A 14,990-nucleotide genomic window follows, 5' to 3' on the forward strand; every position below is an offset into this window, starting at 1 on the left:
CTTCACTCATGCCGTCTCGCTCTAACACTGCCTTAATCCTATACAACTTAGAGAGCAACTGATAATTGAACAAATAAAACGTGCGTTGGAGTTAGGACGCTTCATAAGCTGGCAATTGCTGGTAAAGCTATATCAGGGACTTTTTAAAGATATATTTATCTTCTATCGACGCTAAACTAATGAAGGAAGGCCTTAAACCTTTTATAATGTTAGAGTGAGACAGCACCTTTTCTTTTGTGTTGCTTAGTGTTGAGCAAGAATTCGATCATTTTTGTTAAAATAAATTTTTCGTTCCGAATATTATTTGTGTTGTGCAATCCGAGATTACTTTATATGAAGATTATTTTTTGAAGTTATACTTCTTCAGGCGCGTTATGAAAAATTGATGAGAGTGAAATTTTACGATGCGCGCGCACCGTGACACAAAATTAACAGAATGAAGTTAGTGGCGCATGTTCGCACACACGCCGCCTCTGTTCACTGTGTATTTATATTTATAATATTTATCCACATGCTTTGAGTTTCTACATTTAAAACACGTGTTTTCATTATACAAGTGCGAATTTTATATGTGCGTCTGAATTATAATCAGAAGTGATTTAAATTGAATATTTAAATCAATACTAATTAATATTAGACAATAATAATAAATATAATATTAATAAATATTTATTTATTTAATTTTTCAAATGTAAACTGAACTTTATTGACTATAATGACTCCTTTTCCAGTCTATGATTATTTAATTGTAATTAATTATTTGCATGCAATCAAACACTATTTTTAATAAAGCCAAAGAAGTATAACTTCTTACGCGCGTACATAAGTACACGCACCCTTTTTTACAAATGTATTAATGTGAGTAGCTATGTGTATGTTCTCAATGCTATATAAATGTCAAATCGTAATAATAGCTAGCGAATTGTGGAATCGACTCTCAGTAGGGGTCTACCTTGGTAGATACGACCTCCAATTGTTTAAAAAAAGAGCATACTTAGGGAGAACTAAAAACCGGCAACACACCCACTAAAATGTGGGTCATCGATGACTGCCCTTTTTGGGCGTCCTGCTCGTATGCCCCCTTATCATATAAAAAAAATACAAATTAAGTAATTGAATGAAAAACCCTACTATTGTCTTTTTTAATTATTTCCTACTCAACACTAAACAACGGAGTCTCACACTATCCGCTTTCCCGTGCGTTCGAGTGGTGTGTGGTCGCTCGAAGGCCTCAAAAGAAGCCGATCAACTCCTACTCGATGTTAGTCCGAGGTCCGTCTATAGGCATCGTGTGGAGGACCTCGTCCAACAATTGTAGCGCTCTGGAAAATCAATTATTTATTAAAAAAATGACAAAAGAACCAGTGTCGCAAAAAATTTGCAACATTCGTCATAAATTCACTCGACAGAGACAGATGTTGGATGGTCAAATGAAAGTTGCCCTATTTTAACAAACAGATGGTTAAGTTTGAAGAAGTTAGTTGTAATTAAAAACATACATGTATGTGACTTACATGAAAAAAAAAAATATTAAAATCATAAAAAGTAAAATATATCACGCCACCGTCGTACGCTATTACTGCATTGGAGTCAATCAACAAAAAAAAATTGAAGTGAAAACTTTAGCGGCGCTGTCCCCTTTTTTGGAATGGGTGAAAACTCGCGTCAGGACACGTGACCTGATCGAAAATTCGTAAGACTGGAGAGTAGACAGCTGGCGCGGCGTATTTAATATACGTATTTAATATAATATTATATTAAATTATATATTTTATATATATATAATTTAATATAAATTGTCTATAGTTTGTGTACTATAGCGCAATAAATAAATATTGTATTCTACCACATAAATGATAGTACTTTTATACTGATAATTTTAGCAAATTCGTGGAAAATTATTATCTAACCATTTCAATATATCAAAAATGCACAACGTTAAGTGAGTGCAACCCGTCGTTTTTTTTTTGTTTGATTTGGTACGTTCTGATAGTTTAGGATACGAAATATAAATGCCCTATTTTAACCTAATCGCATATTAAATGCTGTTGTAAAAAATTGTTTCATATCACACACAATAAATCAAGGCATCAGTTTGGAAAAAGTTTCGCTTTGTCCAATAATAGATAAATAGTCAAGATAAAACATTTATAAATTGTATTTTATGCTTTCCCCAAATATTTTGCCAAAAATCCACGTTAGGCCCTCCAGCTTATACGGATTATATGGAAGAGTATTTTACATACTACTTAGCCTGATGTCATAATATAAAGAGTAAATAATAAAATAGTACCTGTGTAAATGTACTTCGACCCAGCAAGGTGTCTCCTTAATAGAGCTCCGAGGGTAGTCAGGACCCCATCCCTTCACAAACGACAGGCGGACGATGCACAATCTTCTTAAATCATCTACTCCTATACCTGCGGCCGCTGATAAACCTGGAAGTCAATACCAGGAGTTGCACAATTAATCAATAATGTTAATTAATTTTCGTAGTTTTTAATTCTTTATTATCCGGGCCATTACACATTCAGCCCAGTTCAAGCCGAAATCAATCAAATTTTCTTTCAGAATATATATTATATATACTGAAATTCTATAGAAGTGTGACCAAATTTAATTATTGGTTACGGAACATGAAAATGTGTTCAATAGAACGAAGGAGATCCCGGAAACTCTTAGAAAATTATTTATTTACATATTTACAAAGATTTTGTCTATACAGGAAAACAAGAAGAATATTTTTATAATTATAATTATAGTGCGATCAAACTTTCATAAGACTTAGTACTAGGCTACGTGACTTGTGTTATTGTAATAAAACTACTAAACTTACATTTGTTCATCCCCGGATGCGCAGGCGCAATATGTCCAGCGACGGCGGCAGCCTGCGCAGCTGCGGCCGCTTGCGCAGTCGCCGCTTGCGTCTGCATTTGGCGGTGACATTGACGGAGATCGAATACCTAGAATACATGATTAATACAATTATAAATCATAAATAACTGATATAGTAAGGTACTCTTTGTATATTTGAAATGCATAGACTTGAAAACTATTGAAGCGGTAATCAACTCTTTTTGAGCAGTGTTGACCTAGTGGCGTCCACGTGCGACTCTCATCCCTAAGATCGTAGGTTCCTTCCTTCTATATGCGCAATTAGTCGCTCGAATGGTGAAGGAAAACATCGCGTGGAAACCGGCTTGCCTTAGATCCAAAAATATTGACGGCGTGTGTCAGGCACAGGAGGCTGATCACCTACTTTCTATTAGATTGACAAATGATCATGAAACAGAAATAGACATGAGTGCCTGACCTAAAAAGCTTGTCCCGCCACTGATTAATCAACTCTTTTAGGTCTTGAAAAAAAAAATTTTCTTTAAAAAATTCTAATTTAATCTCAAACCGTACTACTTTTCCCTCATAAGTTTGACATATTTGACAGTGCTCAACCAGAGATTGAGACTTGAGATATTTATTTATACTTTATTACCTTAATCAAAAACATACACATAACAAAAATAAAAAAACCGGTAACAAAAGGTATAAGGCAACGGGCGGCCTTATCGCTAACAAGCGATTTCTTCCAGGCAACCCTAAAGTGGAACAATGAAAACTAAACACCTACAGAGGGTAGAGTACAAGTAATGCAAAAATTATTAACAAAAAAAACTCAAATTTATTTGTTTTATCCCAGATATCTCACCTTAATACAAGCAGAGGGATAAATCTTATGGACTGCATCCCCTGGAGCCCTACCAGCCTCTCGATCGAGGTAATAGGACTGCACAAACACCGAGTGGTCCGAAAGACATCGTAACCATACGTCCCCTTCACCACGCAAGTCGAGTTGGACGCCTTTACCTATGTGTAACCTGAAATATAAATTGTGTATCCAATTTTATATTGCCGTTTAATTAGTTAATTTTCATGCCGATCACTACATGGCAGTTGTTGTATTTAAAAACGCGGTATTACTTTAATTAGGAAATTGTATATGTTAACGTAAAATTGTAAACACCGTTAGATTTTAATCTATCTCGCGAGATTATAAACTGTCGAAAGATTGTGAACCTCAGCGTACTGCTTACAATTTAACGTATTATTATTCGGTAGATTGTACTACACTAACTTAGTTATCATTCAAACTTCTTTGGTCAATTACAGATTAATTTTACTTCCCAACAATTTCATATAACTACCGAATAATAATACGTTAATTTGTAAGCAGTTCTTTGAGGTTCACAATCTTTCGACAGTTTACAATCTCGCGAGATAGATTACAATCTAACGGTTTTTACAATTTTACGGTGACATATATACAGGTTCATTTCCGAACGGACCTAAACAGTCATCGCCCCCCCCCCTCACCTGCGAGGGAGGGTGTAACAAGATCATCGGATTTAATTGAAAGGAAAGGTCCCTTTTAATGACTTTTGACCAAGGGATTTTCAAAGCTGTTTGAATATTTTCTGTCAGCGGTTTGACTTGAAATGATTAAGTGCGACAAAATGACTTCTTAAATATAACATAGAAGTCTAAAGCGTTTGTACCTTAGGTGTGTGTGACTGTGGTAACACTATCCCCTTGTTCATATAACGATATCAGTCTAATTTCACTCTTTTAACTGAAGTACAGTTCCGTTTCTTTCTGTCAAATCGTGTAAACGCTGTGATGAAAAGAGACAGACAAGTACTTTAGTAAAAGGGCGCAATTAGACCGATATAGTTTTTATAAATATCTATGCCATTAGATATGCACAGAAGACACAGAAAGTATTTGATATATTAAAAATTATTTCCTTACCTAGCTCTTTCACTCTGTTCAGTTCTGTGAACATTACTTAACGCACCCAAGCAGAATCTGTTGCCGCCAGAGGGATCCACATAGCCATCAACCTTGGAGAAAAAATATTTTCAAAAAATTAAATGAGGTCACCCTCAAAAACATCTTTTACTAAAAATAGGTACTTAAAAACATTTTTAAACTAATAAGAGGTCACCCTCAAAAACATTTTTTACTAAAAAGAGGTCATACTAAAAACTTTTTTAACTAAAAAGAGGTCATACTAAAAACATTTTTTACTAAAAAGAGGTCATACTAAAAACATTTTTTACTAAAAAGAGGTCATACTAAAAACATTTTTAAACTAAAAAGAGGCCAACATCAAAAACATTTTTATTATACTAAAAACATATCATACTCAAAAACAATTGATACAAACTCACAGTAACATTAGGTCGACTAGAGGGCACTTTGAATGTCTCCCCGACCTGCGTGTCCAACTCAAAGTACGCGACCGAACACCAGTACTCTGGCGCTGGCTGGCTAGATAGAAGACCGCCAGGGTTGCCATTATCTGTATATTATTAAACAGATTTCCATTTCATATAAGGTTAATGCCACGAGATTTACGGCCAAAACCAATATGCAATCTCAATCCAATTTTAGCTGTCATAGACTGACAATTCAATCCATTTCTAAAGAAAAGCATGCCAATATTCAATACATGGACTGAGATACCAATCTAATTATTCAACCAATCGTTCAGAGGGCGGATAAGAGATTGAAGATTGCCCTCTGTATGAAAATGAATGTTTACTCATGCCAACAACCTATCTGTCCATTTTGACAGTTGCTCGATTGGCCAAATCAATCTCGGATTGCTATCGGTGAAACTCGTATGATTTGGGTTTGGGATTGCGACCTAACTTAATATTCATTGGGAAAATTTATTCATCTTCGTCATCTTCCAGTTCTAGTGATAGTGATTTTGAAGTTTAAATGCAATTATCCGATTGGGATAGTAATTCTGAAGCTGGAAGAAGACAACGTACTTCTGTGCGAAGACATAAGAAAACAAGAATTAATTATATCCAGAGCCTGAATGACGCCGAATTCACATTTAGATTTAGGTTAACAAAAGAAGCTTTGGAGACACTTTTACACAAAGTGATGTCTATCATATATGAGTTCTTGCAGGTTTCATCTTTTTATCAACTTTTGTAATTTATTTTTAAATATTAGCTACAACCAAAAATATTTGTTACTATAGATACTACCTACTAACACCACTTCAAAACCTCAAGACTCCAGCAGAACATCTTTATAACGAATCTCAAATACGAAGCAGAAATGTGGTGGAAAGGACATAATATGGTGTTTGGAAAAAATCGGTTCCCCAAAATCGGTTTGTCAAAAAAGGTTTTGCTTCAAGTATCTCGTGTACAAGCCGTGATAGTGGCATGTGCAGTGTTGCACAATATTGCTATTGATATGCGAGATGAACATTTTGAACTACTGCAACAAGTAGATGAACCAGCTGATGATATTGATCAAAGCGCAATTGACAACGTGGGAAATGCAAGTGTGCGAAGTAATCTTATGGTGGCTGTACACACTCGGCGAGAGCTTCTCGCCGGGAGTCTCGACCGAGAGGACCGAGAGAAGAGCGCAGCCTGTACACACTCGTTACGTTAATTGTATTTAAAACACCGTTGATAATGGACGTGGCAACCGCTGCTGCTGTTTGTCTTTGTGCAATGAGTTATTATAATTTTCTTCACGTTAACCATTAAAAAAAAATACGAAGCCATGGCGAAGAAGAAGATGGTCACTATACACCGCAACAGAAATTGGTAATTAGGATCATAAAGTTTTAATATTATCCAAAATTTAATGATTGAACGAGTGTGTACAGGTCGCTCTCGTTTTACTCGCGAGACCCTTTGACTCGTGCGCAAAAAACCAACAGGCGACCGAGAGAGGCGAGACCAACTGCGAGGAAGCGAGGCGAGACGAGAGCTCTACTGTACACTCTCGCACTCGGCCTGTCTCGGGGTGTCTCGACGAGTGTGTACAGCCACCATTATAAGTGATTATTTTGCTTTATTACTATAATATTTTATAAATTACAACATTTTTGAGATAAATTAAATAATTTATTTAAATAAAAATACAAATTTTTAATACAATACATCCTCGCTCCAGGCACAAAATCTATTATTTTTCTAATTTATTTAACAATATATTTTTTTCTATGGCCCATAATTCTCTTTTATGCTCTCTTTCTTCCTCTTCAAATGCCCATTGCTTTCTCTTATTTAGATGCTCTTCCTTTCAATTGACTTTCATTTCCTTCGACAGACAACAATATCATGTCTTTGACTTTTTCCTCGATAGGGGGTAAGAGGAGTAGCAGCACTAGGGCCACCTCCTGTACGATATGTTTCAGCAGACTTTTTTCTTGTAGCACTCTTTAAGCTTTAGCACTGCGAAAGTTTACCCCACTTGTGCTATTAAACAGCGCCTCCAGCGTCTTCCAGCACTGCTCTTTCTCCTGCCAGGTGACTGAGTCACTCTTTTTATTTTCTAATATATTTTTATGGTCAGCAACAAGCGAAGTTAGAAGGTCAACTTCTTCCCGGCTGAAATTGACGCTTCTTTCACGTTTTTGTGTAGACATTTTTTTAAGTTAAAGAACCAACCTCGAATAACAAAAACAACATACACAAACTACTCAGAGAAAATTTATATTTGTAATAATATGTACTAAAATACTCAATAACAAACAAAAATACCATATGAAAATGACAGCCCGTTTCGTTACAAGTAATATTAAATGACCAACAAAAAGGTTAAGGTTCTATGTTTTTCTATAGAATTTTATAACTTTATTTGTTCGTAACAAAAAAACAAACAAAACGTTGCATAGCTATTTGCTACTTTATCCATACATTGTGAAACAGACCCTAAGTCTTACTTATTTCATTTCGTTCCAAAAACAGTAAACTTTTGGTATGCTTGAACACAACATATTGCATTGAACGAAACGCGGTCGAGAGGCAAGGATCACGCAAAAGATTGCTGTCAATCTTTTGTCAAATAAAAAATCGGATAGCAGAAATGTTTATTGGCATGTAGATTGGAGATCGGTCTTTAGATATGAATCAGTCCAAGATTGGTTATAATCATAGATTGATGATACATTATTAATTTTGGCCGTTACTCGACAGGTATAGGTTAATAATTATAAATTTGTTTTATCCATTTTTAATACTGAAAGAAATCTGCGATGTCTTCCGACAAATTATTCACAAAAAATCAATAGAATAATAAAATAATCTTCCTTTTTTTATAAAGGCCACATTTTAAGCTTATTTATATATTATTTTTTAAGCCGATTTATTAGCACACTTTTCCTCAAATAAAAAGGTAAAGTCAAGTCAAAATCAAAAATCATTTAATCATATAGGTAACACAATGTACACTTATGAACGTCAAAAAAAGAAATGTATATGAAATGCTTCTAACTTTACATTTAGTGCCAGTTCTCAAATCAAGGGCGTAGAACGGAAGAGAAGAACTGGCAATAAACTCTCCGTCACTCTTTTTAATCGCCATGTTTTTTTACACAACGTTTGTATGGAGCTACAACCATTACACCATGTTCCACACGACATCTTAAGTAATTAATAATAATGACATAAATTAAAAACAAAGACTTGTCCTCTATCAGCAGGAGGCATGGCGAAATAGGAGCACGCACTTACATTCTCGTGGGAACAACACACAAACACATAGTCGAAATAACATAAAGCTGTTTAACACTCGGATTTGTTTCAAAAATACATAAATAACTAGCTGGCCTGGCGAACATCGTATCGCCTAACAGTCGATTCTTTATTTTTTTTAATACTTATTCTGCTATTCGGAACACCGGTCTAGCTAGTAAGATAAAAAAAATAAAGTTGATAAGACAATAAATACATTATGTCAAAAAAATAAAAAATTTACCTTCCCGAAACCCCCCCACTAACACTTGAACTTTATGATATGGTATTAAAGTTCAAATTGCCTTTAAATATTATTACGAATATTTTGTATGGGAATATAGAAAAGTGTTGTTTTTAGACTTTTTCACTCAATTTTTTTAATTTTTCTCTCCGTAAGAACCATCCTCGTACTTCAAGGAATATTATAAAAAAATAATCAGACAAATCGGTCAAGCCGTTTTCATGTTATGTCGTGACAACGGAAAACGGGTTTCATTTTTATATATATAGATATACCATATTTTGCCATATAACCAAAAAACAGGCTTAAGAATAAAGTTAATTTAATTTATTTGCGGCGGTATACTTACAGTAATGGTGATGGTGTGATGGTGCGTCCACTGGAACGGGCGGTGCGGCCGGCGGCGGCGCAAGGCTCTGCGTATACGTTAGAGTGTTATTGCCCGTCCAGGTACCTGTATATAACTTCGTATTAAAATGTATGTACATGAATATCACATTACTTAGCAAGATAATGCGTACACATTTAGTAGTAAAATTATTTCTTCGGTTCTAACGACTTTTGACAACGTGCCGATATAGAAGTTCACAAGCATTGCGTTCTGATGCTCTAGTAAAAAAATACTAATTGTAAATATTTCATAGACTCCTAAAAGATATTTTGAAGTGAAACTTCTTTATCGGGGTTGGAAAAAAATTTAGTGTAACATTATTTCGTTACGCGTCACATTTTTCCGTTACGCGCCCTCCTTTGATGTGAAACTTCTTTATCGACGTATGGGAGAAATTTTGTAGCAGGTTACGCGCCATCTTTTTCTTGTCCCTACCACGGTTGATCCGAAGAGATTCGAAGCCATTAGTAACAAAAATATATAATAACGATAACAATGATAGTAATACTAATAGTTCTATTACAATTAATGAAATTCTGTAATAATCTTAGTACTACATAGTAGTACAGTAATAAGTTAAAATTAAATAATTGTATTTGTATTCACGTCTATGATAATAAAAGCCTTTTGTTAAACTTTATCTAATTTAACTTTATTTAACCAATTTCTGTAAAGTTGCATACCTATAGTAGATCATTTTTCGAAAAATAAGGTCATAAAGAAGTTTCACTTCTTACGTGTGTACACCTAGTACACGCACACATTTTTTTAATCCCCAAAACCCCTCAGTTTCTTCCTTTCTTAAAATATAGTAATAATCAATACATATAAAATAAGATAAATACCTATTGAGAAATGATGGTTATATAAAAAACTAGTAGTAAACGTTGTACTCCACGTCTTGAATACAAAAAATATCAAATAAAAAAAAACATCTTTATGTAAATCTTATCCATCCTCGAATCCACTTGAAGACACAAAACATTTCATCAAAACCAGCCAGTTTATAAGAAACAAGCACAGAAAATGTATATTTATAAAAATTAAGACTTTCAGAAATTCATTTCTTGAAAAACATTTTGTTTTGTGGACTTAAATTTAGTTATGAAACGGTATATATTGTATACAGGGCGTCCCAAAGTTATGGGGCATGAAGGGAAAGTACCTGGTTCGATTCCCAGACGAGGCAAGTAATTTTTGGAAAACCTTTGAATGCAGAATTACTAACTTTTAAAAATAACATAGTCTTCTTCAGTAAAATACCCTATCTACGATATTTAAGGGACTTTCCCTTCATGTCCCATAACTTTGGAACACCCTTTATAGGCAAGACAACGAGCTGCTAGTTTTTCAGTAACTTGTTAATCTGTTTATATAATTTAAAATAAATACTGATTAAATTTAAAAAAATAATGTATTCATAGCATTTATAAGATTACCTTGTTGATGCTGAGTGCGATGGGGCAAGGGGCTTTGCTGAGGCGGACTTGTCGCTGTGAAACCATTTTGTTGAGGTTCAATAGGGGACGCTACTGCTGTAACTGGCACTGAACTAACATTTGATACAGCCACTGAGCCTGCTGTAACAGAAATATTATTTATATCCAGACTGCATACTAAATTTTCCTAGATTCATACAAGAGTTTACGAAAAACTAAATCTCTTTAGGTCGGTCGTAACGTTATATCGCCAGCTTTCTTCGACAAATAATCTATTCAAAACCTAAGGGATATATTTTGGCTAATCTTAATCGGCGGATTCAAACGAATAAATAAACATACTTTTCAGCTTTATGATAAAATTCTTTAGCCTAAGTGTTTTGAATGATTCATTTTTTGATGGCGTAAAAATTTTAATTTGACGCCATCCCTTTAAAAATTTGATTCGGATAAATTATCTTGAATTCGATGATATTCATGGTCTACTTGACAACTTGACAAGCAAGTAACTTTTTAAATCGCAAATAAAGCACATGCTTGAAGCATTAAGCATTACACTACTCTAGGTGTAGTGTAAAATTTACTTACATAAATTATTTGGTATATCTATTAATTTATGAACTCACTTTTATTAGAACGTCATTGACGAATTTTGCTATTAATCTATTTAACTTTTAGTCGGTTATTCTAACTCCAAGCAAAGTCACATATAACACTTGATTTATCAGATCAAATATGTTCTGTGTAAAACCGTGTATTACGACTATATTAAGACTATTTTTACAGTTCAATCTACTTACTTAACCTACCTGGCATTGATTGCGTAAGTTGTGTGTCGGCTGATGTTTGTTCTGTTGTGAAGAACGTGTTGTTCGCGCCATCTATAATAGGGGTAGACCCTCCCGGGGACATAGTAACTGGCATAGCCGCTAAAAAATTACATTCTAATGTAATACAAGGATAACAAAAATTTCTGATTTGGGAGTTGAATTTTAATAGAGAGATGAAGGATATACATTATTTCTATTTCAACAAAAAAAAATCAACTCCATACAACAAATAAACGTGATCAGGCTAAATCAAGTGCAAATAAAATATTAAAGCTTACAATGATTCATTCTCCACATAGTTCGCGCATCCATTGTATCTGGTGGCTCTAGCTTTGGTGCTATAGCTCTCTGCTGACCCATCATTTGCTGAGCATTCATAGACATCCCTTGGCTTATATTTGTGATTTGTGGAGCGCCAGGTGACATTTGGTTGGGAGCTGACGCCATTCTAGGCGACGCCATTTGTGGCACATTCGACCCCATCTGTGGATTGCCAGGACCCATCTGAGGTGTACCGGGACCCATTTGTGGTGTTCCAGGTCCCATTTGAGGAGTGCCAGGGCCCATTTGAGGTGTCCCAGGTCCCATTTGTGGCGTACCAGGACACATTTGTGGTGTGCCAGGTCCCATTTGGGGCGTTCCGGGACCCATCTGTGGTGTTCCCGGTCCTATTTGAGGTGTAGTTCTACCCATCTGGGGAGTACCAGGGCCCATTTGTGTCATTTGGCTATTTTGATGGTTAGAGATCATTTGTTGCCCAGGCGAATGCCCCATTTGTGGTGGCGCCCCCGGTCGAGGGCGCTGTCCATGCGGCGAAAACATATTCGGTACGCCATCTGGCGCTAACGGAAATGCAAAACAAATTTGAACGCACAGCAAATTAAATAAAAGACATTTAAAATAATTAAAAGTAACACACAAAACGTAATTGGATTTGAGACAATTTAAAGTTTTTATCATTATTCTACTTAGCAATTAAGATTTATCAAAACAAGTAGTTAACTTTTTTTTGTTAACTTTAAATTGCCTAATTAAAGTCATGCAATATAAAATAATTCTCACTTTGTCCTTGATTTATTATAATATTAGTTGCTTGAAATTGTTGATGGTGGTGTGCTATAGTTGTATGCGGATGTCTAGGGCTGGTAGCATGGTGTTGTATTGTGACTAGCTCTCCAGTATCCATGTCCATACCATTACCTCCGATCCCAGCGGTATACTCATCTTTTACTAGCCGACTAGGCCCTGATTGGAGTGTAAGGTTTGATAAGTCTGAAATAAATATTATTAAGACATCATTCTTAATATTAACTGCAGTAAACTATTTATATGAAAAACTATTTAAAAATTTATAACCTGTTTCATTACCATTTTATAAATGTTACAACATTACATACAAAAAAATAATTTGGCTTTTTGTCACCTGTCTAAAAATTAATGAAATTGATTCAACACAAACTAATTTTACACAGATATTGTCAGAAAATATTTAATGGAGCAGTTCCTACACTAGCTGAAAGGAGTTTACAAATTAATTTGACAAATCATGTATGTACAATGCATAAACCTAATTGTCAGCCCTTTTCACCCTATATAGGATGTGTGGCGCTGTTCTCATTTTTCATCACTAGGCATTAGTGCCAGGTAGTCCTGGCACTAATGCCTAGTGATGAAAAATTTACACTAGTAAAAATGAACTCAGATTTTAATACATCCAACAGAGTAATTAACTCACCAATTCCAGGGGACACAACCCTTTCATAGTGATATGGATTTACACACACTGAATCACATTTCAAGTCAAATGCAAACTGACAGAATTTTACATGTTTCAGCTCATTTTTGTGCAGGTCCGGCCAGCGCCAAATTCTAGCATATATAACATGAGGAAATCCTTTTCGTCCCGCAACCTGATTGGAATTACATAAAATTAATAAACAAGGATACAGTCAATAGACAAAATAAGCTGAATTATATGAATGTTACTGAAAGTACTAACACTAAACCAGGTTTGATATATAAATTAACATTAGACTTAGAGCACTTTGAGCTTACTAACTTACAATTCAGTATCTTTCTAAATAAATAATTATTACCTATGAAGAATATATAACTTAGGTAAAATGAAGCAACTAAAAAGTTGTATCTCTGAATATCTAGCCAACATGTGCCATGTACCTGTAGGCTATATCTCAAAGTAATTATCAACCCTTACCAAATATATATTATTTGAAATAAATATATCATACACATAACATTAATGTGCTTACCTGTAATCTACCATCTAATGTCCGTTGAATTGTTACACATTTACTTGGATGTGCACCATTAGTTGTTATAGCAGTAATTAATGAATCTAGTTCATCTCGTTTCTCTTTTAATTTCTTTACTAAAGACTCAATAGCTCTCTTTGAGAATCCTTCACTCTCACCCCCTTGCCGGTGGCACATTAACGAGTGGACGATACTAAGACAGGCATCTGCCGAAGTAGGCGCTGTCGTATTCATGACTAAAACAGCAAAATCTTTCAATGATACTCGCCAAGCAACTATATTCAAATGCCGTCTTCTATCTAATTAATTAATTCACGATTTCGCATTAACCAAGCGTACAATGATTATATGCAAAAATAGGCAATCTATTTTTAAAAATAGAAACTACACTATTCAAGAATATATCGCAATACTTCACTTACTAAGCGTAAAATGTAGTTATTTACTTAAGTTACTAAATCACAGCAATTATTCATAATATAATGACAAAATCGATGAAAATAATGATTAATGTACAGCAATCTCTATTATTACAAGATTAAGGAAGTATTTTTACTTACTTGCTTACTACAAAATAAATTTAGTTTATCCTATAAATATAAATTCCTCCTCTATATAAATTTCTAATCATTTGTTAATAGAAAAATCTCATTTCCTTTTAATCAAGACAATACCAAAACAGTGCGACATTTTTGGTATTCCCTTTTCGATTTTACCATTTTCAAGGATTTATAGTGATGGGCGTAAACCGTAATCGTAAATAAATTGAAAACATAATGCAGTCTATTAATCGATTAACAGTAGTTTAGTTCGCGAAACCAATGTTTTAAAAACGCGGTGATAGATTTAATAACAATATTAACGTCGTGTTACGAGGCAAACCCAAGAGGCAAGTACAGAATAAAAAAACATATGATGGATGAATGAAAGATGCTCAAATTTTAACTCAGTTGGCTTCACCTGCCGCAGTCTCTTTTTGTATGTTTCTGCGCCGTAGGTTTATATTGTACCTACTATGCACTTGTTCTAGTTTTTTGTCATCTGAAAAATGAAACCTTTTCTGTATATGTTGTATATTAAATTTTAAATGACATAAATTAAAACAAATAGTTGATTCTTGATTTTTACTTTAACCAAAAGGATTATTTTTCTAAAGTTTGGGACTTCTTTCTCAGATCTGAAAAACTTCAATCAATTTATATTATGATGATCGTTAATAATAATAAATTATTTTATTAATACTGATCTAAAATAATCGAATTGG

At 34.4% G+C, this 14,990-nt stretch overlaps 1 protein-coding gene across 4 annotated transcripts; it reads right to left on the bottom strand.

The window, feature by feature from the left end:
* Positions 1-743: 743 nt before the first annotated feature.
* LOC125054023 (mothers against decapentaplegic homolog 4) lies at positions 744-14,601 on the bottom strand. Of its 4 annotated transcripts, none has more exons than XM_047655678.1 (14): positions 14,287-14,601; positions 13,724-13,962; positions 13,189-13,363; positions 12,516-12,725; positions 11,732-12,295; positions 11,433-11,552; positions 10,624-10,761; positions 9,143-9,247; positions 5,226-5,356; positions 4,804-4,895; positions 3,704-3,872; positions 2,837-2,963; positions 2,294-2,438; positions 744-1,322 (listed from the first exon to the last, which is right to left on the bottom strand). In XM_047655678.1, the coding sequence occupies exons 2-14, from the start codon at positions 13,958-13,960 to the stop codon at positions 1,253-1,255; spliced, it is 2,283 nt and encodes a 760-aa protein (XP_047511634.1). In that variant the 5' UTR covers positions 13,961-13,962; positions 14,287-14,601; the 3' UTR covers positions 744-1,252. The 4 variants fall into 4 exon arrangements, with proteins under 4 accessions (XP_047511634.1, XP_047511632.1, XP_047511631.1 ...); XM_047655676.1 differs by having other exon boundaries at positions 11,424-11,552; XM_047655675.1 differs by having other exon boundaries at positions 10,624-10,764; positions 11,424-11,552.
* Positions 14,602-14,990: the final 389 nt, after the last annotated feature.

This window comes from Pieris napi, chromosome 11 (assembly GCF_905475465.1).
Source record: "Pieris napi chromosome 11, ilPieNapi1.2, whole genome shotgun sequence".
NCBI lineage: Eukaryota > Metazoa > Arthropoda > Insecta > Lepidoptera > Pieridae > Pieris > Pieris napi.

Bases quoted from the DNA above. Each gene is read 5' to 3' on its own strand.
- LOC125054023 (XM_047655675.1), bottom strand. From the start codon at position 13,960: ATGAATACGACAGCGCCTACTTCGGCAGATGCCTGTCTTAGTATCGTC. The intron at 5,357-9,142 runs GTAAGTATACCG...AATAATATACAG, and splicing joins ATCACACCATCACCATTACT to ATAATGGCAACCCTGGCGGT. The intron at 2,964-3,703 runs GTGAGATATCTG...CATGTATTCTAG, and splicing joins ATCCCTCTGCTTGTATTAAG to GTATTCGATCTCCGTCAATG.